Source organism: Lactuca sativa, chromosome 2 (assembly GCF_002870075.4).
Source record: "Lactuca sativa cultivar Salinas chromosome 2, Lsat_Salinas_v11, whole genome shotgun sequence".
NCBI lineage: Eukaryota > Viridiplantae > Streptophyta > Magnoliopsida > Asterales > Asteraceae > Lactuca > Lactuca sativa.
In genome coordinates, this window is record NC_056624.2 from 216,770,432 (window position 1) to 216,793,528 (window position 23,097).

At 32.2% G+C, this 23,097-nt stretch overlaps 1 protein-coding gene across 1 annotated transcript; it reads right to left on the reverse strand.

Moving 5' to 3' along the window:
* Positions 1–1,765: 1,765 nt before the first annotated feature.
* Positions 1,766–4,800, reverse strand: LOC111905712 (transcription factor MYB1). The gene is made up of 2 exons (XM_023901435.3): positions 4,384–4,800; positions 1,766–2,688 (listed from the first exon to the last, which is right to left on the reverse strand). Exons 1-2 carry the CDS (start codon positions 4,697–4,699, stop codon positions 1,979–1,981), a joined length of 1,026 nt encoding a protein of 341 aa, XP_023757203.1. The 5' UTR covers positions 4,700–4,800; the 3' UTR covers positions 1,766–1,978.
* Between the last annotated feature and the right edge of the window lie 18,297 nt (positions 4,801–23,097).

The following is a 23,097-nucleotide window of genomic DNA, read 5'->3' on the forward strand; positions in this document are numbered from 1 at the left end:
ATTGTTTTTCATGAGACTAATAATGTGTACAGTACAAATGAGGTTTATTATGATTTGGACAACTCACCATCCAAAGCTCGTTTGAGAGAACATTTCATTCATATATGGGTTTTTTTTTTTTTTTATAACTTTAGCTTTATCTAACATAATTCATAAAAAACAAATGGATTGGATCCAAAAAAATAAAGTGAAATGTTGAGGAGTGACACAAGACAACACATGGAAGTAGTCAGAAAGGCAGGAGAAAATAAGAAGTTGAATAGTCTGTCTATAAAAGAGCATTATTGTGGCATGTGATGTGAACACTTGTTTATTGCTAGTTTTAAACCAATGTAACTTCCCTTTTTATTCCAAAATTATGTATACAGAAAGCCAAGAATACATATGAAATATATATACAAATCTTTCTTTCACTATAATTATAATAAAAAAGTGTTTTGAATCAAGATGAAAATCAATACATATATAGCTTTCTAATCCTTTTATCACTTGGACAATATAATACTTAATATTTCACTAGTACTGCAATTTGCTATGGCAATAAAACAGCCTTGATACAAAAGTTCAGTGAGCGCAAAGATAATATATATATATATATATATATATATATATATATATATATATATATATATATATATATATATATATATATATATATATATATAAAGTCGACTGCATCTATAACAAGTTTACTAAGTTGACTAAAAAATGAATAAGATATGATATTCATAAGTCTACTCTAGTCTAGTTATAAAAGATTAGTACAAATCATTAAGTCAATTGATCTCGCCAATTTTGACTATTTGTCGACCACTATTGCATACAGTTCACATTTGAGCCATAAATTCGAAAACGAAATAATATCATTATTATATTTAATTACTAAGACATTATGTTTTATAAATTTTACACAGTAATGTAATTGTATTTTTTTTTTGTATTAAATTAGTTATATTTCTGAAAATATAATATTTTAATAAACAAAATGAAAAGAACACTATCGTTTATGCAAACATATATGTTTTGTAATCTCAAGGAGGCGTGTCTATCGACTAGACGACGACCCTGGTTTAGGATTTTAACTCGTCCAATCATATTAACAAGCAACGAAGATTTTAAGATTTTATTTCTCATCGTTATTTCATTTTTACTTTTTAGCATCCATCCTTTACTGAATTTTTGATTTTTAACAAATCCATAACTCATCAAATCATGAACAATGTCTAGTGCATTTTTTTTTCTTTGTAACATTTCCGAAATTTATTTGCTTATGCTAATTAAGGTTCATAAATAAGGTGATAGATGGACTTTATTCATTAGTTTACATATATTTATCTATGGGGACTAATAACTATCTGATGAAAGTTTAGATTGATATTAGGTTAAGAGTCCAACTCCATTTTTGTCAGTAAGAAAATATTCCGCAGTAAAAACCTAAAAAAATAAAATAAAATTAGGAGGCATGTCCCTTTCCTTCTGCCACCATTCCCATGGTTTCTGACCACAATAATACATCATCCCAACAACCTTCTGTTTTTGTGTCACCACATATAAGCATATAACAAACAAATTTTACTGTCATCATATGCCATCACCCATAAGGTACAACCCCATAACATATTGGCATCATACATCTGGACAGGCTTCCAAAGGATTTTTTTTTTTTTTTTTAAAGCAAGGATATTTTCGTCTTTTGCATAGACTAAAGATCAAGAGCAAGACTTTTTCTAACTTGTCACTGTAACTATTTCTTTGTAACTGTGGGTGTTTCAAATGCAATTCAAATATTTGATATTATGTAACAAAAACGAAACCTTGTAGGTTAAGGAACGCATCCTGATCAAGTCATTTAAGTAACTAAACATTTAGCTATAAACTCTTAGCAACATAAGCCAATACGCCTGAACTCAGTTTTATAAGTAAGCCTATTATATTCATTAAAGAAAAAAAAAAGCTTTGGTACCTGAACCCCTTTGTTTCAACTCAGTCCTTCAACTTGTGCAGGTAATGCAAAAGTTGTTTGGGTAGGTTTTTCTAACCCAATTTTGATCCAAGCAATGGTGTTAAGATCTGTAGCAATTGTAGCCAATTCCTGGCTTGACAAAGGAGGAAGTTCTTCATATTCAACGAATTCCGAACCCAACAGCGATCTCTCCTGAGAATCACCACCGGAACAGCAACCATGCCCACACCTCGACGGAATCACTGATTCCGCCGTATACCCTTTAAGAAATTTACACCCAATGCTTTCTGGTTTGGACGCCTGGATTAAATTTAAAGGTCCTTGTATGGGTATAACCTTCGTTCTCGATTCCTCATTTGGGATTGGAATTCCATTTTGAGGGGTATAAACGGAAAATGCTCCGAAATGTGGGATTGGACGAGAAAGGGTGGTCTCAGGGAATTGTTGATTCTGATGTTCGTATTTCACCTGAATCTGATTGATGTTTCCGTTTGATAAAGTGTCTTCAGAGGATGCTTTTGTGGTGTCCAGAAGGTTGCAGTTGATGTCCATTTTTGTATTATTAATATTATTATATGAATTAGGGTGGATGTACCTACGCCGGAGTGTTGAATTCCAGTGATTTTTTATCGCATTATCTGTTCTACCTCGCAAGAGTTTTGCGATTGATGCCCATTTGTTTCCATGGATTGCATGGGCATCCATTATAATCCGATCCTCTGCCTCTGCATAAACAAAAGTATTTTAGCAATCAAGTAATTTTTGGTATGACAGAATCGGTGAAGGAATGGAATGTAGCATTCTTGTTTTGTCTGATGGAATGTAGCATAAACAAAAAAAAAGTATTTCACGGGTTCATTCCCGTGAAATCAAAAAAAAAAAGTTTGTTTTGTCTGATGGAATGTAGCATTCTTGAAGGAACGTAATTATTTCTACTTTGTTAATTTGCATTCCTTAGCAAGAGGATGTTTTCTAAAAATAAATAGATAATGTAAAGAGTAGAGTTTTAGCTATGCTTTGTATTTACATATAATATACAAACTCATATGAAAATTCATTCCCTTCCTACAGGCTAACCAGACATGATCATGGAATGGAATGACTTATTCCATTACCTTGCTTATTTCATTATCCGTAAACTCCATTCCTTTGTTGTTCCGGTCAACATGTGTGTGTGTGTGTTTCTACTTCCATACAATAAATGTTGAAGACCTGGTAATGCTTTTAACCAACATGACATAATACTATGAAGATTGTCATCTACTCGTTACACCAAAAGTAAATTATGGGAATTCCTTTTAAAACGAGTGTGAGTGTGATATATTTTCCTTTATAGCAATAATATATTCAATTTAAAGACTCGGTTAATTTCTCAGATTAGCAAATTGGGCAAACGCATTATTTTATCTGTTCCATTGTTACTCAACAAAGTATTTATCCCAAAAGATTACTGGTAGTTCTATCATTCAGTTATTTCAATCCACGCAAACTGTTTACTAAGATCCTAGATATAACAAGCAACTTATCACCCTCAACAAAAAAAACAAACACTGACACGAGTTATCTGTTATTGGGTGATGACGTTTTCTACACACAGGGGGTTTAAAATACAAAACTATCTAAAACTATGGAACAAAATTTGTGTTGGTCAAACTCTATCATAACAAGACCAAAAGTTCCCACTTGCTTAAATAGTGCCTTAACTAGGGTATATATGTTGATCAATTTGGTTAAAACACAAGACAATGAGCCAAACTTAATGTTGAAAAGACAATTCCATCTTCACTAACTGCCTTTGATTCACCATTATGAATGATCAATGATGAAGATTTTCTATTAACATCAAGGTCTCATCTTTTTGGTGTAATATGATTTCTATTATATGTCAGCCTTAAACACACTGCACCTGTGAAACTTGTAAATCTCAGCAAGCAGATACAGATAATCAATATACATATAGTCATATACAAATGATACACAATCAGAGTGGATTATGTAGTGTGACAGATTGTCATGTGAGCAACAACAATTGGGACAAAAGCCAATATCGGAAATTGAAAACCGTCATATTGTGTAATCCCCAAACAGCACTAAATTACAGGATTCTCTCATTGTGACATTGAAGGACTAGAGAAACTTAGAAGTCATCTAACCTCAATCAAACAACTTGTAAAGTCATGAACAAATGGCGTTACCTAAGTTATGGATATCATACACAACACAAAAGGACAAGGACACTGGATAATCACTTCGGCGTGAAACGGAGAGCCAAAAACCCTACTATGAAACGGGATTTGTCATCGATGGTTAAAACATTTGATCAATTGACTAGCATAGATAACCAGTGAATCCTAAAACAAATGCATAAAAATATTAAGACAGAGACTAGATAATGACGCCGTCGAATGCTCTTTTCTTACCAGTAAAGGGCTTGCGCTCAACAGCAGGGTCCAACTGATTACACCACCGTAGACGGCACGACTTCCCAGAACGGCCAGGGATACCTCGTGCGATCAGGCTCCAGTTCCTCGCCCCAAACTTGCTCACAAGTTCACTTAAAATCACGTCTTCCTCCGGCGACCAAGGTCCCCTAACTTTGCTCCTCTTATCAGCACGACCACCGCCTCCGCTGCCTTCTTCAACCATCACCACGTCGCCAACTTCTCCCACTTCAGGAGCGTTGGAGGCGGCGGGAGCGATCGTATGTTCTTCGCTGTGCCCTGCATCGTCTTCCATCTCTTCACTTCCCCTCCGTCTCTTTCTCTCTCTATGTTCTTCCGTTTGGACTTCCTCTCTCTCTAACCGTACCAACCCGACTAACTGCAAAGTTGTTTTCCCTGAGATAAAATAATAAATGTTACCACTTCGACCCCTAAAATATACGCTAACTACACTAATGGCCCCATCTTTAAAAATAAATTTTTGTATAATATAATTAAGAAAAATGTTTGGTTTTCTAATATTTTTATCGAGTAATGGTTACAATAACTAAACATATGTTTGCAAAGTTAATACAAATAAAAAATAGTTATATTGTATGTAATCGTATGTGAGTGGGTTTAAATGAGCAACAATCTAAACATAAGCTCATTTGATATATAAGTAAATAAGATTATTTAGTTATTAGTAAAATATCATGTATATTTTTAAATAAAATATATGAATCTTTTGATCTAAATTTAATGTTATTTTCTTTATATAATTACAAATACCATACCCACTAATCATATATATATATATATATATATATATATATATATATATATATATATATATATATATATAGAGAGAGAGAGAGAGAGAGAGCTAGTTTCAAATGTGGATTTGCATCTATTATGAAGATGCGTGGACAATACTATTCTGTGAGAATGATAAAGAAAATATTTTGTTTGATAATATGAATACGTTCAATCTTAAATAACTATTGTCATTATCACGCATTCTCATTAATTAAATCGTCTAAAAGTTATTATATACCTTTTTTTTTATTATTTTCATTCCGTCAGAATGTTGTCGGAATGCTTATTGAGTCGTATATTGTAAGAATGAAAACGAGTGAAAAACGATGCGTGAAAACCAAAATGAATAAGAATTATTGAGAATGTATGAAAATGATGATAGTTGTGTGAGGTTGAACGTATTCACATTACTAAACAACATATTCTCTTAGTAATTTTCATAGAATAATATTGTCCACACATCCGCACAATAGTTGTTCATCCACATTATAACCTATATATATATATATATATAGGAGTAGGATCAAATGAGAACACCTAAAAGATTGAGAACGCGATAACAGATCTAGGCCATCTAAATATTCAAATCTAAGGTTATTATCAGACGGACCATTTATGTAAATTATGAAATTTATTGGTATTAAAGTGTAAGTTTGAAATAGTGAAAAGGGTATAATAGTAATTGATTGTTTATTTAATTCCTATAATTTCTCACTCTTTTCTTTAAATTTCGTCTCTCTCTCTCTCTCTCTCTCTCTCTCTCTCACAAGGCGCGCCTCCTTTCAATATCATCAGTGTCATTATCTCCATAGGAATCAGAAGCTTATGACGCTATCATTGACACTGATGGCATCGTTTTAGGTAAGATTTAATTTGTAGTTAGATCGAGAAGGGGGATGGTGAAGTCTGAACTTTAAGTTAGCGATATTGGAAAGGTCCAAATCTAGTTCCTTCAGCAAATCTAAGAGCTTCTCCGCAGACGGAATCATGTTGTTGTTGGAAGCATCATCAGGCATTTCACGGGCAAGCAATGGTCGAGGAGTGAGCCAGGAGTATGAGGAATACGTCGGGGACTCCATCAACTGCATCGTCCATGGCTATTGCTGATACGGGTGGTTCTTCTTAATCACTTCTTAAGTAGGTTCGTCTTGTTCTTCTGAATTTTGATTTAGCAGTTGTAGATGATGATGATGCTATTGACTCGTTTGCTTGGGCCTTTTGGATATGTGTTGAATTTATTGGAATTGCTCACATCACAGATAATGAGCCACGAGGTTTCAATAGCGGAGCTCTTTGTACACTCTTCCTCTCGTGTACGCATGCCACATTTTCAGTTTTTCCCTAAACTCACGTCTATCTTAGATACTCGTTAATTATCTGATTTGAATTGATTGTTACAAGCTTCTGAATCTCAGATCGCAGATAAGGAGCCACGAGATTTGATTGTTAACGAGCCACAAGATTTGATTATGAATATGTTAAAATTCGTTAATGATTATAAATTGGAGATAAAAACTAGTAGACTTTATTTCATTGTTAATCATTTATGATTTTCAGCTCTATTCAAGTTTGGAGTTGTGTAAAGGGGTGAGTATTGATTTCAAGTCAACTCCATGCTCTTGAATTTCTTTTATTTCTTTTTGTTAAATTAAAATCTTCATTCTTTTTTTTATTATTGTATTTTACAAGTGACCTATCATTTATATATATATATATATATATATATATATATATATATATATATATATATATATATATATAATCTTTTAACTCTAATTTTCTTTAAGAAGGATTTTAATCATACTTGAACATAATTATAAACCATATATGTTTATAGTTATCATTATACATGATTATAGTTATCATCATCGTACATGAATAACACTTTATTCATTATAAGGTTCACTATGATTGCAACAAAAACAAAAGATATCCGACTTATGTTTTCCTTTCTCTGCCATCAAAAGAGAAACATGTATTCATTTGTGAATCAGTGAAGATGTATGCACAACGTTGTTATCTGATTTTTTTTAATATCCTTGAACTTGATTTTGCAGGCGTGAAACCGAGAATAACAATGATCGCATGTGTCCTTCTTTGTTTTTGTGTGTGCTGATAGCAGCAAAAAAAATACAACAAACTGGATTTTTTTTATCTTCTTTTGTGATTACAGTCAAACTAGATTTTTTTATCTTCATATTTTATGTTATTCATTAATGATTACAAATGTATTGGTTTAATATATTGGTAAATATACTTTAACGTTTATGATTATGACTGGATTAAGGTGTTTTATTTATTAATTTATTAATTTATTTTTTGGGATGGTGGTTAACTCATTCCAACTTTTATTGTTACATATAATCATTCACGATCAACATAATCAAATCAAATAAAATTCTTAAAAAAGTTTAATTTAATATATGCTTTCGTTCATTTATGAATATATCAGGATTTTTTTTTTCAATCTTTATAAAAATAATAAAATATAGTTAAAAATCAAAATCTATGAAATTATATAACTAAATTTGTTTTTATTCATTTATATCAAAAGTCGTTTGAATCATGACTATAAGATTTTTTTTGTTCAGTTTGAACTAAAAATCTTTCATTAAGTATAAATTAAAAAATTAATGAATTGCTTTATTTAGGAATCAGTCAAATAGAATCCATAAATTTTTGCCGACTCATATTTGCAATTACTGATATGCCCTTATATATTGATTAGTGTAGAATTGTTCTCGCGTTCTAAATCTTTTAGGTGTGTCATTTGATCTTTTATATATATATATATATATATATATATATATATATATATATATATATATATATATATATATATATATATATATATATATATATATATATATTCGTCATTACGAAATGTGAAACATTTATTACTTGGGATGAGACATATTTCCAACACACATTGATAGTTTGATATGGCTTTTGGCCTTTTATTGTTTAATATTATTTATATTTTATAATGATTCTTATTTAAACAAAACAACGAAAACTTTTGCAAAAAGTGATACTTTAATTTTAGGACAACAATGTATATCTAAGTTTGATATTATGATCCAGAATTATTCTATGACATGTACTTTTTTAGTAACATAAAAATATTAGTTGTTTGGACAATCATAAGATGTGGTTATGAAACGAGTTTTGATTGTATTGAAGAGTTTCAACAGAGTGGGACTCATATGCACTTGTTCAGATTTGAAGAGCCTAAGTTGTAACTTATGTTATTTGTTGGTAAACGCATCCCATTGCTATCATATAGTGCTTTAGTTTGTTAAGAAAGTTTTGTTGAATTGACATGTGTGTCCCCATTTCAAATATTATGCTATTCTTCGTAATTTTATGCCTTAAGTTATTGGTTATTTTTAGAAATTAATATGGTAACTATATATTGTTTTGTATGATTGTATATTAAACTTTTTTTATCTTCAATAATATTACAATTTTTTTATTTATTAAAATCCATCATAAAAAAATTAGTAAATTGGATCATAACTTCTTAATTTCTTAACTTTTGTTTTGATATTCAAAAAGTGATGGATGTTAATAAAAAATAAAAATAAAGTTATTTAAGCATATAAATGACTCATATGAATAGAAGTAGAGTTCGTGTACTCAGGGATAATGATCCAATCTAATGACAAACATACAATGTTTTAAAGTCAATAATGAGACAAACATAAAAAGAGAGGAGAGGTTGTTTGATGATTTATAAGTTAAACGCATGAAAATATAGTACATATTATACAAACATTAAAAGAGTATATCTAATTGTGGATCTTTTCCATTTTAATGTATTTATTTCATCCAAATAAATATAACATTGTGAATGTCAAGTGATGGATTAATAAAATACACTAATCATTGGTGGTTAACAAGCTCTAACACACTGTTTTCTTGTTAAAATCTTTAACCATGACAAATTTTTTGGGCGTGTTTGGAAAAAATAGTTGTTAGCTGGAAGCAGGTAGCGGGTAGCTCGTAGAGTGTAGCAGGTAGTTGGTAGCGGGAAGCTGTACCTTTTATTTGTTATATGAATGTTTGACAAAAGTAGTTGGAAGTTTTTGAAATATATAAAATTACATAAAAGGACAATTGATTAAAAATAAATAAATATATAAATATATTTTTAAGGGTAATTATGGAAATTGATTTCAAAAGCTCATGAACGTTTTGTTAAACGCTACATGAAGTAGTTTTTAGAATCGGAACGTTTTGTTAAAACTAAAAACTAAACATTCGTACCGCCAAAGTGTGTGTTTCCTTCTTTTCCCGTTATTTTAACAATCGCGGACATAAGAACACTATGTAAGTTGAAAATAACAAGTAAATAATAATATAATATTCTTGAAGTCGTTTATCAATTAAATAATATTCTTATATTTTATTTACTAAAACTAATCAACAAATAAACAAGGGATGGTTTGCCTCTTGTGACCATCATCATCATCTTCCTTTTAATATCTCTCAATTTGTCAAAAAAAAAAACCTATGATTTTTATAGAAACAAACTACGGAAAAACATACTCATTAAAAAATATATCGCGTGACGTATTTGTGAGCTTGAATATACTTGCACATTCAAAAATAAAAGTAGCAAGATTTTTTTATCATAAGATATCAACTCACAAATTCTCCGGTCTTATTTCGCTATTTACATAATTATTTTATGATTGATGCGAATACGAGGGGGGGTATGATTGCAGTGGAAACAATAACTAGAACAAGAACGACAAGAAAATAGAAAAATGATAGATTTGATTAACAATCTAGACCTATGGATTCAATATGGGTGAAAACAAACCAAGACCTATTGGTTTGAGTGCTATCAAAATCAAGAAAGCATCCGTCAAATGATGTGTGATGACAAGTCAAGACCTATTGCCTTGAAATCGAGCCACGGATGAGAAATGCATCGCAAACAATAACAACAATCTGAATTATACGCAATAATTCAAGAAATGATGAACAAAAGTTCTTGAACAAAATTCTTCAAAAATGAGTATTACAAATGATCTATCAATGGTTATTTATAGTCTTACAAGCTATTACAAAAAGTAAACTAATTTCAAAAGGAAACTATCTATAAAAAAGAAACTACCTACTAAAGGCTTTTTGCAAAATAAAATAAAATCATTTCCAAAAATAAATAAAAAATTAGAATCTCCATCCTTAAGATAACCAAGCAAAAAACTTCACGTGTAAAGGATTGAAGTAGTCGTCACATCCCACTGTTTCACATCCCACAACAAGTCGCGTCCAAGTAATCCATCTCATCTAAATACCCCATTGGAACCGACTACTCCATTGGAACCCAAACAACTTTCGCATCCAAGTATCATTCCGAGAATTGCAACCGACAATATTTTGAGGTTGTTCGCAATTGGATCCATTGCAAGAATCACATCAGATAACACTCTGAGGTTCGCATCTAGTCATACCGATAATAAGAGACTACGGTTCATTATGATAGTTCAAAATTGGTCGTAACCAGTCGCAATTGTTAGAAATATGGTATAGTGGCACTTGGAAATCTGGGAATTGTGATAATCACTTTCTAATCGAAGTATTTGGGTGGTATTCCCAAATCCTCAATTGGATAAGACTCAGATTAAATCAGAGAAAAATAAAGAGAAATGAGAAGATATGATTTCGTGAGTACCAGAAGAAAAAAAAAGACCAAAAAACTGAATTTAGATCTTTGTCTGAAAACCACCAAAACGGTCATAAAACGGGTCAACTGAATAAAAGTCAAAATTGAGTCAATAATTTAAAAAACCGACTACTCCATTTTTTATATAGTAACATAACCTATATATAGTAACATAACCTATATAAACGGGTCAGCTCGATCCCAACCAGGGGCTGTGCCCCTTGGACCCCGCTCTCAAAGACGCTGCCCCCGGACCACCGTTCGTTCAGGGGCTTCGCCCTTAAATGACAGTGTACTTTGATACTTGATCAAACTTAAACAAATGTGTACTCCACACCTTCTTATTTGTTTAATATTTATCAAGATCACTTTTGGTCAACAAAGTAATCTCATTACACTTAAATAACATTGATAACAAATCACCAGCAGCAATCGCAACTGATAACAATCCAAGGACCGCAAACTAGTCATATGGACCACAAGTAACTGCAACGACTTCCAATATTCACAGCTTTTTACAAGTCCAATGACTTGCAACCATTCGCATTTGATCGCAACCAGTACTCGTATCAATGATAGACGATAAATATATAATCATGATGATATATCTAGCCTTTTAATATGATATTTTAGTTTATAATTATAATGTTTTCCGCATTTGTCTTTTTATGCTAATAAGATATGTCTATCTTAATTATAAAAAGATTGATGATACTAATTTCGTTTCATAAGTTTCTATTTGTTTTAAACTTGCTTTTATAAACCCTACACAAATCTTACAATAAATAAATATAAAAAATATCATTACATTATTTAATTGAACATCACTTGAATTTATTGAATATGCTGAAAACCGGTATTAAGAGACCTTTTAAACCTTGTATAAACAACAAATAAAAGCGTAATGGATGAAAACAAATTTTGTTTACTATATGAAAATTGTTTTTTTATAGGTTTGAAAACCTTCGCCCAAACCAGCTCCACTAGCAAAATACTCACACCGGTAAAAAAACGGTGGTTTAGTTTCATTCAAACTGGTTTAAAAATCAGAGCGGTTCTTGTTTTCAAACTAGTTTCGGATCATAAACCGGTTTTTGTGTGCACCTCTATTTTTTAATAGAACCAGTTAAGTATTAACCAATAAAAGTATAGAACAGTTAACTTGTTTTTTAAAAAGGCTTCACCCGGTCTTTTTAACTGTGCAACCTTAACAAAAAATTTCACTAGTCCCTTTAGTTTCCAAAATGGCATAAACGATCGGGCCTTTTATTTTGTGTATTGGACCATATATTATATTACTAGAGATTTTATTAATTGGATATTGGCCAGGCCCAGGACAAGGCTCAAAGCTGTTAAGCAGTTATGATGCGTTGATAATTAATTTTTTGGAGTTTTGAAATTTGCAACAGTATGGGCCTTGATATTGAAATTTTAAAACTATTTGTGATGCAAATGAGCCCAAAACAACCAAGATAGTTATCCGCTTTTCACTATACTTTTGTGTTTCTTTTTATTTTATTTTTCCATAATCCCAAGGTTCAGATTAAATGGTTATAGTATTCATATAAGTTTTAAATGAACGCAAAGTGTTATTAAATTTCAATCTTACGGAGATTTTATACATTCAAGATTGAATGCTTCGAAGTTTTTAGTTGATTAGAGGTTAAACGCGATTACTTACGAACACATGTTTGTTTTTCTAATTATGTTCAATCCAATTTAAGTGGGGTGCTGATCAAATCAATGGGGCTAGGTTGTGTTGGATTCAGGTTCTATTTGGTTGAAAATTTTAATTATGTTCAATCAATCCAATTTAATTGAACATGTCAAGATTTTCAACACAACTAACGAGGAGTTGACATGTTTATAATTTTTTCAACCTAATTTCTTTGACAAACTATTAGAACAATTTAATTTTCCAAAAGAAAAATCTTAAACCTACTTAAATAAGTTACAAGCTCAAGCTCGGCTCGTATAAGAAAAATCCTAAACTTACTTAAATAAGTTACAAGCTCAAGTTCAAGCTCAAGTTCAGTACAAGAAATTGAATTGAGGCAAAAAAAAAAGCCTGATGTTGTTTAATTATTAAAATGGAAAAATTGTATACAAGGCTCGAGCTCAAGCTCGACTCGATTCAATTTTCTTGTACCGAGTTCGGCTCGAGCTCGTAAAGAATTATACAAGCTCGACTCGGCTCGTTTTTTGTTTGATGTGCCTAAATAAGGTCAAGATCGGCTCGAGCTCGTTAAGAAACTCATTTAATAATACCCTAAATCTTTAATTCCTCAAATATGTTTTTATTTTAAAATATAAAAATAATAAGAAATCATATTATATAAAGGCTCGTTTAGGCCCGCAAGCCTAATCGAGCATAGTGACATAGGCTTGAGCTCGAGCTTGTTTAATAAATGAGCTTAATATTAAGCTCGTGTTCGGCTCTAACTCGTTTAAAATCGGTTTCAAGTCGAGCTTTTAATGAGCCGATTCCGAGTAGCTCACGAGTAGCTTGACTCGTTTGCACTCGTAGACACCACTCCTTACGACCTTATAGCAAATACATGATTATTTGCTTCTTTGTTGAGGTTCGACTTTGTGAAACAACAAAGTGATAACTAGTTAATTATAGCGAATACATGATTATTTGCCTTTTTGTTGGATAATTAGAATATTACACATGTAGAATAATTAGAATATTACACAATTAGATGAAAAATATATATTACAAAAATAATTATATATAAATAAGTTCACAATAACTTCATAAATTATACATAAATAAGTTCACAATAATATAATTTAGTAATTTTGGTTAGAGTATGTGATGTATTTTTGTCTTACCCAACCTTTTTAAAATATTACATATTTTTTTAATAACCCAACTTAGCAATTTGGTTGAGAAGATGAGTTATTTTTTGCCTGCTCTATATTTTTTTTTATCTAGGTATAAATGGAGTCTTTAAGAGATGACGATAAATGAAATTGAGTCAAGTGTAGTACTAGAGGTACCATGACTCCGCCATAAGACAGGTTCAACTATGTGAAGGTTAGCTGGCTTCACCATGCCGCTCAACCCACTCTCCTCACATTTCTCTTATTTATACTTATATTATATACTTCATTACTTGCACATTTCCTTTTGTATCATAGTTTATAATATTTTTTTCTTGTTAAATATTACAGGTTAAGTGTTTTTTAATAACTTTATTAAGTTTTAGCTTTGAAATCATCAAGGTTGTAGAACCCGCTACTCGGTATCTGTTCGGCCGACTGTCGAGTAGCGAGTACTCGGGAGTACCTGTTTGGCCGACTGTCGAGTAACGAGTACTCGAAAGTACTCAAGAGTATTCGGGGAGTACTCAGATTCGGTAATTCATGTAGAAATATTTTTAGGGAAATTATATATGTCAAAATCTTAAGTTAAAGTCGTAATTTAATTGAAATATATAACAAAATTAGATACATGTGAATACACAAAAACTGAAAAACATACAATGGCCTCACAATAATTACTAAAACTTTAAGATATATATGTAGTATTAATCACATATGAGTGTGTTAAATAATAAATCATTAAGTATATTATACATATTAATCATTGAGTTGACCGAGTTTTACATTACTGGTCCTTTCTGTAAGGGGCCAATAGGGGAGTACTTGGATTTTGTAACTCGCATCGGTAAGGGACCGAGTAAGGAGTACTTGACCGAGTAGTTGGTCAACTCGACGAGTTTTACAACACTGAAAATCATGTAATGCTAATATTTGGCTCATTGAATAGGTATGTTAATATATCTTTCTCAACCATACCATTACTTTTCATTTAGTTGTTAATATGAATTCTTGAATAATAGGACTTTTGGTAGGGTAAATATGAAATCTAGTCATCGCTAGGTAAGTAACATTCTAAATCACTTGTTTGGTGACTGATTTAAGAAATTTGGTATGTGCAAGGGGTTAAAATGCATATTCATAAACTTATTTTTGAAACAAATTTGTTATATTAGAGGATTTTGTGTTGTATTGACTTATATAACCCACGAAAAAATATGTAGAATACTAGAAGTCAACAGAAAACAACAGTCAAATATTAAAGTTTAATATTTGGTGGTCAAATTTTAATAAACGAGACTTGTGTTTAAATAGAATAAGAAGTTGAGTAAAATACAAAAATGGTCCATGTGGTTGGTTGATTTTTTAAATAAATCTTGGTTTTTCAATTGTAACTTTGATTGTCATCATGGTTTAATTTGGTATGGTTTGCGTCTATATCTTATGTTTTTCAATTATATCTTTTACTTTAAATCTGTAAAATAAACATCTCTCCCCGTAAGACTAGCCTATCATCATCATCATCTATTTCTCACAAACTCTCTGCCTCTCTCTCTCTCACACACACACACACACACTAGTTACATCACCATTATCGTCGATCACCTCTGTCCAATGCAACAATCTCATTTCCTCTCCTTTGTTTCTCATACCCATACTTGCTTGTCGCTTCGTCTAGCTGCTCTCATAATCTCTCATCAACGTCTCTTACCAACGCCACCTTTCTTTCCTTTGTGGTCCCAACATCAATTTGATGATTTTGAGTTGTATAAACAAGCCCAAAATTTCACAATCTATGATGGATGTTTAACATCTACTTCGGTAACCATTTTTTCGATAACTCATTTAATGTACGTATGAGATAAAATCGAATGAGGTATCAACTACACGATCCTTACTAGGGATGTGTTTGGTTCCGAAACAGGCCTGGAACCAAAATAACAAAAAACAGAATTCACCAAAGCATAGAATTGATAAATTGAGCGATCTTAGGGACATGTTTCAGTTTAGGTCTTAGCTGGTTATTTCGGGTATAAAATCGGGAATAACCAAAATGCATGGATTGTATGCTTTGGAACCGAAAATAACCGATATAGGTATTGGAACTAAAAAACAAAAACCATGGAGATGTTTGGTACAAAAATGTTTAAAGGGGTTGTTTGGTACTTATATCTAAATGTAGGGAGTTGTTTGGCTAAATGTATCAATGTGAATGAAGTGAGGTGCATGGCATGACATTCTCGAGGAATCAAACACATACCACAGAGGACAATCAAGAGAGAGAGAGAGAGAGAGAGAGAGAGTTGGTATGGGATGACTTGTAATTGGTGAGTGAGCGCCGAATCAGGTTAGGGTAATTGGGAAAGAAGTTGGTTGTGATGCGTAGGGATGAGAATTTGGTCCGGAAATCCGAACCGAATTAGGCCGAAATAAGCAATTCAATTCAGTTAGTTCTCAGGTATCTATGTTAGGCTTATTTGGTTTTCGGGTTATTCGGTCCGAGTTACCCAAATAAGGGTTTATTCGATTCTAAATACCCGACCCGAAATTGAAAAATCATTTTTTTAATCATATTTTTCTTGCTACACCGAATGACCTACATTCAATCGATTCGATCGTGTTTTTCCTTGTCCCTCCTTCTGTGATTGAGTCGTATGTTGCTTCATAACTATATCTCAAGATTTTGGTGTTTGTATTTTACATTTTTATATCTCAAGAATAGTTAATTCGTGTTTACATTCTTACTACACAAATTCTAACATTTTTTTACACATTTGAAACAATTATGTATATTTTGCATTATTTTTAATTAACAAATTTGTTTCTTTAAAAGATTTGTTATGGAATCATAAGCTAAAAAAATCATTAAAAATACAATGTTTATAATAATATTGTAAATGTTATTCGGGTTATAGAAACCTAATACGGTTTATTCGGTATTTTTCGGTTATATTAGGTCGTTAATCATCTTGTATATGTTATCGGGGTAATAACTGAACCAAATCGATTAATACCCGAACCGAATCGAACCCATATTGGTTATTTGGTCTGGTTTTCAGTTCATGCAATTACCCTTACTCGGGTTTTTGGTTATTTAAATCCGGATCAGTTCGGTCTAGTCCCGACCCGAATAACATCCCTAGTGGTGCGAAAGACGTGGTGGTGATAGAAAATGGGGCCATTAAGTTTTAAAATTACAATTACAATATCAAATAATGGAAAATAAAGTTAAGGACAAAGTAGTCATTTTAGATTTCATTAGACCAAAACAAAAATAAAATAGATCCGGAGGACAATCAAGTGTTATAACTTATAACTGGAAAAACAGAATCGGTTAAAAAAATTCATTAAAATGTAGGGTAAATAGCACAAAAAAACACTCTTTTTACACAGAAATTCGATTTTGACATCGTGTTTTTTTTTTGTCAATTTTGACACCGTGTTTTCTAATTTGTTACAATTCTGACCACTTGACCAGTTAACCAGGTTATATGCTGACGTGGCATGATAACGTGTCAGTTTTGATGACGTGGCATGCTGACATGATATACTGACGTCTCAAAATTGAATTTTTTTTCCACAAAAAACACTAAGTTTTCACTTTTTTTCGATTTTGACACTATGTTTTTTTTGTTCCAATCGAACATCATTTATCAAATTTTGTCTATTTTCCATTTGAAAGCGTATAAATATATATATTTTTTATTACATTTTAAACCGTATAAACATATTTTTTTCTTTTAAAAACCACATTTTTATTTAAATACAAGGTGTTTTTTTTTTACATTCAAAGCATTAGTTATATCATGAGAATCAAACTTACCATAAGCTTCTAATAAGATGTAAAAATTTGATGGATTGCAAACTTGATATCCGAGTTTTGATCGACTACACGCCTCCAAACCTCCAAACACATTTTAAAGTTGCATATTTAATATAAAATACAATTTTTATATAACTAATACATATTTATACATAAATGAAAAAAAACATATTTATACGGTTTAAATGTATTAAAAAAATATTTATACGGTTTCAAATAAAAAATTGTCAACATTGAACAAAATTGGAAAAAATGATGTTCGATTTGGAACAAAAAAACATAGTGTCAAAGTTGAAAGAAAAAATTAAACTTAGTGTCAAAATCGAAAAAAATGAAAACCTAGTATTTTTTGTGAGAAAAAAATTCAATTTTGACACGTCAGCATATCATATCAGCATGCCACGTCAGCATATAACCTGGTTAACCGGTCAAGAGGTCAGAATTATAACAAATTGAAAAACACAGTGTCAAAATTGACACAAAAAAAAACACGGTGTCAAAATCGAATTTCTATGTAAAAAAAATGTTTTTTGTGCCATTTACCCTAAAATGTAAGGACAATATTGTAATTTACTCTATTTTATTTTAATATGTACTAACTCATATTCTTCACCTAGCGATGAACATGGGGCGCAACCGAAACCGAATCGGTACCGACCCAAGAATTCCGAATACAAAAATGGATGGAAACTCAGTACCGAGCAGGCGAGCATAGAACCGAATTAGGAGTATTGTGGTATCGGTCATGGTACCGATTTTCAGTACTAGAACCAAATCGGAGGGGAGAAAATGTCAACTTTCTCTTAAGGGGCAAATCTGCCCACTGTCGAAAATTTTAGTTTTTATGCTATCATCTACATCATAATGTTCGATTCTTTATCCTTCTGCTATTTACAGCCCCATATTAATATCTATAATTTGTAATTGTGGCTGAGATATATATGAAGTCAAGTTTGTTGTTATCTTCAAGTTTAGACATTACATTTCAAGTGTAGACATTACCCAATTATGTTGGTTACAAAGTACTGTTTACACTTTGGCCACCCTTACCAATGGCATTATGGCAACCTAGTTTCATAAATAGTAATGTATTTTTATATGCGTAAGTGTGTAAGATTCATAAATATTATAGTATGTTATCACTGTTAGCATTCATCAATTAATCAATATCATTTCATAATCTCATAATCACATTATGACATCTTACACATGTCAAAATATTTAAGCATAAAATCATAAAATTGCTAGATGTTACATACAGTAACATTATTCGTACTCAATTTGTCCATATTCATTTTATTTGTGAATATACCTTAACAAACCCTTGGTAGCAGTTACGAATAACAAGATTTATAGTTGTTTCCGTTGAAATGCTTTACATGTTTTCTCTTGTTAATAATCAATTTCGACTAGTTTTTTGTTAATTTACCAGGTGCAAAACAACATCATGGCCTGATGATTTGTTATCGCTATGAAGTTTGATTAAGTTTATCTTTCAGATGAACAATTGAATTTGAAAAACTGAATCAAAGTGTCAGTTTGATTTGTTGGCAAAATGAAATGAAAGTTTGAAGATCTGTTGCTTTTGTATAAAATTCCGATAAAAAATCGACATCCCTTTAAAGAGTTTGCTTCATCAAATAGAACCAATCCATATACACGAACTTGAGATCTAAATTTTGTTTATGAAATTATTTTTCAATAATGGAGGGAATCGTACCTTCAATCACATGCGAAAACCCTGGTTTCTAGCTTCAAACTTGGATAGAAACTTGCTTCACCTCATTTTGTTGTCAATCTCAAGTTTCAATTTTTTCATGAAATTATTTCATTAATGGAGAGGAATCTAAAGTTTATTGTCATAGATTCGGTTATCACTTTCTGTTTTCAAAATTGATCATATCTCTGAATCATGGTTTTAGGATTCGTTATAAAAAGTTCTAGCATTATTTGAAAGAGAATATACATACAATGCGGACCACAATGGACTGTAAGATTGAATTTTGAAAGGGAGTGAAATCAACCACTCCATTAACTTCGAAGTTTTGATTTCATAAACCCTAAAGTTTCACATCATGTGCACGCTCCATGGCTGGCTGTTGGGGGGACCTTTGGGGCCATCTCCCACGGATCTTCGTCCTATCTTATCACCCAATTGATCATCACCCAGGTAGGTACATCTCTCTCTCTCTCTCTTTTTCTCTCTCTATCCACATCACTCGAGCGTTTGAACGATAACACCCGTTGATTGTAATTTCAAATGTGAAATCCCTAACCCTAAATTTTCATCAAATCAGTGAAAAGAACTATTGCCATTTGTGCATATATGCGATAGTTTCTTTCATCTTTTGTCTTTTGCTTTGATGTCTTTCATAACGGAGACCACTGTAACTGTCTTATCTTTCTGCTATTTCACCTTTCGTAAACGACATTAACAAAGTCATTTTCATCCATCTGTTTATGAATATGCCATTTTGAGTTGTCTGATTGATGCTTCCATTGAAACCCTCCACTCAACACCCTCATCCCAATTCCCTAAAGATTTTTAATACGACAGTGGTACTTTTTTTTAGTAAAGAAACTGTCATAATCTTACATACGAAAGAAATACTTGCTGCCATGAATACCTTATTATCCAGAAAGTTTAGGTTTCGGGTCAAACTCAAATTAGCAGATAATGACTGTTCGAAACTGACTACCATTGTTGAAAACCACGCTTGATAACTTGATAAACAGCACAATATATATAGTCAAAAGATTTGAAAAATAAAAGTTTAATGGTGGGTGGTGGTTATTAAGAGAATGAAATTAAAGGTAGAAACCAGAAAACAGGAATGGGACTCTGTAGTGGTAGACCAAAGTGAAACATATAGACAGAATCTTGTGTCTTTTCTGTCTCTTGAACGTTTTTTAGCATTTACATTAACTCCATGATTTCAAGATTTCTAAATTTATTTTTTATCTTGTCAATGGCTCACAGTAAAAAAAAAAAAAAAAAAAACTTTAGCCAAAATAAAAAGTAATCATAAACAATAGAAAATGGAAAACAAAAGATGAATGAGAAATAAACAAGTAGAATGTCAAAAAGATCATTAAAGATGACATCATTGAGTAGTAAGGAACTGGTCATTCAACATACACTTCCATTAGTACCTTCCACTTTAAGATTTTAAAAAGATCTTGGTTTTCAAATGCAGAAAGAAAGGTGTAAAATTGCAAAATGGGGAGCATATATCTTTTAGAAAAGTAAAGGAATATGAATATGGCTAACAAAGGAGAAGCATACTTTACAAATGACCAATCAGCAAGCCGCCCTAATGGACCAATATTCCTTTTATTTAGTAGAATGAAATTATTTGAGGTAAAGAATTAGATTTAGGACCACAACCAGACAAACTTAAGTGCACAATAAGTTCAAAGTATCAGTCTTTATCCCCACTTCACCATCTTCCAACTGCATAACTTTATTCCCATTATAACTCCTTACTCATCTTTAAGTGTGAATATGCAAAAAGATGAACAACTACACTTATGTTGTATGTACTATGTATTATCATCACTCCTCAAGTCTTAGTTGTTGGTGACATGACTCAAGTAATGGACTTTTATACCAATAACAAGTTGGTAATAGAGGGTGTAGGAGGGTTTAAGGGGGTCCTTGGGATGACACTAATTGATTTGTCCTTTCTAGAGGCCCTCCAAATTGAATTTATGTGGTACTAAAAGTCCATTTGCTAGCTATTGAGAAAACAAGTTATGGATTCTTCTTGCCCCTAGGGGTTTAGCAGTGATATATTTGCATAAATGGTCAAGGTTTCGAATCTCAATAGTTGCAATTTAGAAGTTTTGGTTCCAATATAGATTAAGTTTTTTGTGGACACCGCAAGCTTATGCCAGCCACCTAGCGAACCATCTTGGTGATTTTAGTATCATCAAACATTTTAGGTAATTGGAATTTACACAAGTACCAAAGGGTATTTAAGTTATGCTCACATATGAGTTAGGAGGTGCAGAAATGCATAATTAAGTATAAAATGGCCTCCACCGTTGCCGACACTAGCGGGCCCTTCGCTCCACCCATAACAGGTTCAACAAGATGGGGCTTCATGAGGTTCACGAGAATATTAAAGTCGTTGCATATAATTAAAAAAAAATCCAACTACATATACAAACTCCGGTCTACTCAAAATCAACACCAATAATTTCAATCCCAACAAACAATCAAATCATTTTTGGATTTTATTTATCGTTTTAATTCTCGTATTTAGGATTATAATTTTCGTTTGTAGTTGTGTTTTTTCTTAATGAAATGATTCTTTTTTTAAAATTTTAGTTATTTATTTATTTTTTAATTTATTAAATGTTTTAATGTTTTTTAATCAAAATTAGGATGGTTGTGAGATAGGTTTATTAGGTACTAAGTTGTGGAGATGGAAGTAAAAGGAAAAAAAATTAACAAGGGTCGGAAGGATTAGGAAGAAAGGACTAGTGATTACTGAAAGCTGGCTAAGGCTGCAAGGTATGGGCCCGTTGAGGATTGAAAGTTGGCTAAGGTTGCAAGGTATAGGTCCGTTGAGGATTGGATGTTATAACACCAAACCTTGTCACTCACATTCCAACATGTTATAACATGAAGTGGTGTGTTCCAATGTTATAACATGAGAGAGAGAGAGAGAGTACTCATGTTTCAATATGATATGACACCAACGCCTGTTGTGATATGTCTTCGGCTTAACTCCGTCTCTTTGAGGGATGGGAATGAAGGGCCTGAGAATCACAACAAAGAAAACAATATCGTCAGTCGTCGTCTGGGAGGCAGTCCCGGAATGAGGCTCCGACGATCAAGTTAGTTGGTCTCTTCGAGAGAAGGTGAAAAAACAGGGGTAAGTAAGAGGTTAAGGGTGGTGTTTTTTCAATCCCTTCTCTTGGACGAGAAGGGGCCTTTTTATACATGTGGTCAGGGGGATAGAGCCCTGACAGTATCTTCTACATTTTCAGGTTTGGCAAGGATAGATGACATAAGATTGGTAGATCGTGCTTCGTGAGTGGTTTTTTGCTATTGGTACAAGTTTGCCAGGCGCGACGCCCTGAGCACTACACCTGTCACTCTGGGAGGCAATTGGTACTATTTTGTCTTGATGCTGACCTTGGCGTTTGGGTGCCAAGGAAAGAACACGGATCGCAAGGGAGAGGATGTGACGTTAGGCATACGCCGTACTTTGCCCAAACCGTCTATCAGACTGACGGTTTCGTTATGTTTGATGTATTCTTGGTGGGATACGTTATCAAATCCTCTGGGCGTTTGCTTAGGGTAGCTGAGTTGTTCTAGCTTAGATCTGGACACACGTTAGTTGGGGATGGCTCTTTGACAACTTCTGACTTGATGGAGGCATTTGTACAGACGGTTTTCATGATCATAACTGCTTGAACTTCACACTTGCATTTAAATCTTCCCCCATTTGTGTCAGTTCCCCTTTTATTTTTTGCTTCTTCCTACTTCAGCTACATATTTTCCTATTTCTCTCTGTTTTTCGACGAATAATGGTTGACCCAAATACCGAAATCG

Bases quoted from the DNA above. Each gene is read 5' to 3' on its own strand.
- LOC111905712 (XM_023901435.3), bottom strand. From the start codon at position 4,699: ATGGAAGACGATGCAGGGCACAGCGAAGAACATACGATCGCTCCCGCC. The intron at 2,689-4,383 runs GTAAGAAAAGAG...TTGTTTATGCAG, and splicing joins TGAGCGCAAGCCCTTTACTG to AGGCAGAGGATCGGATTATA.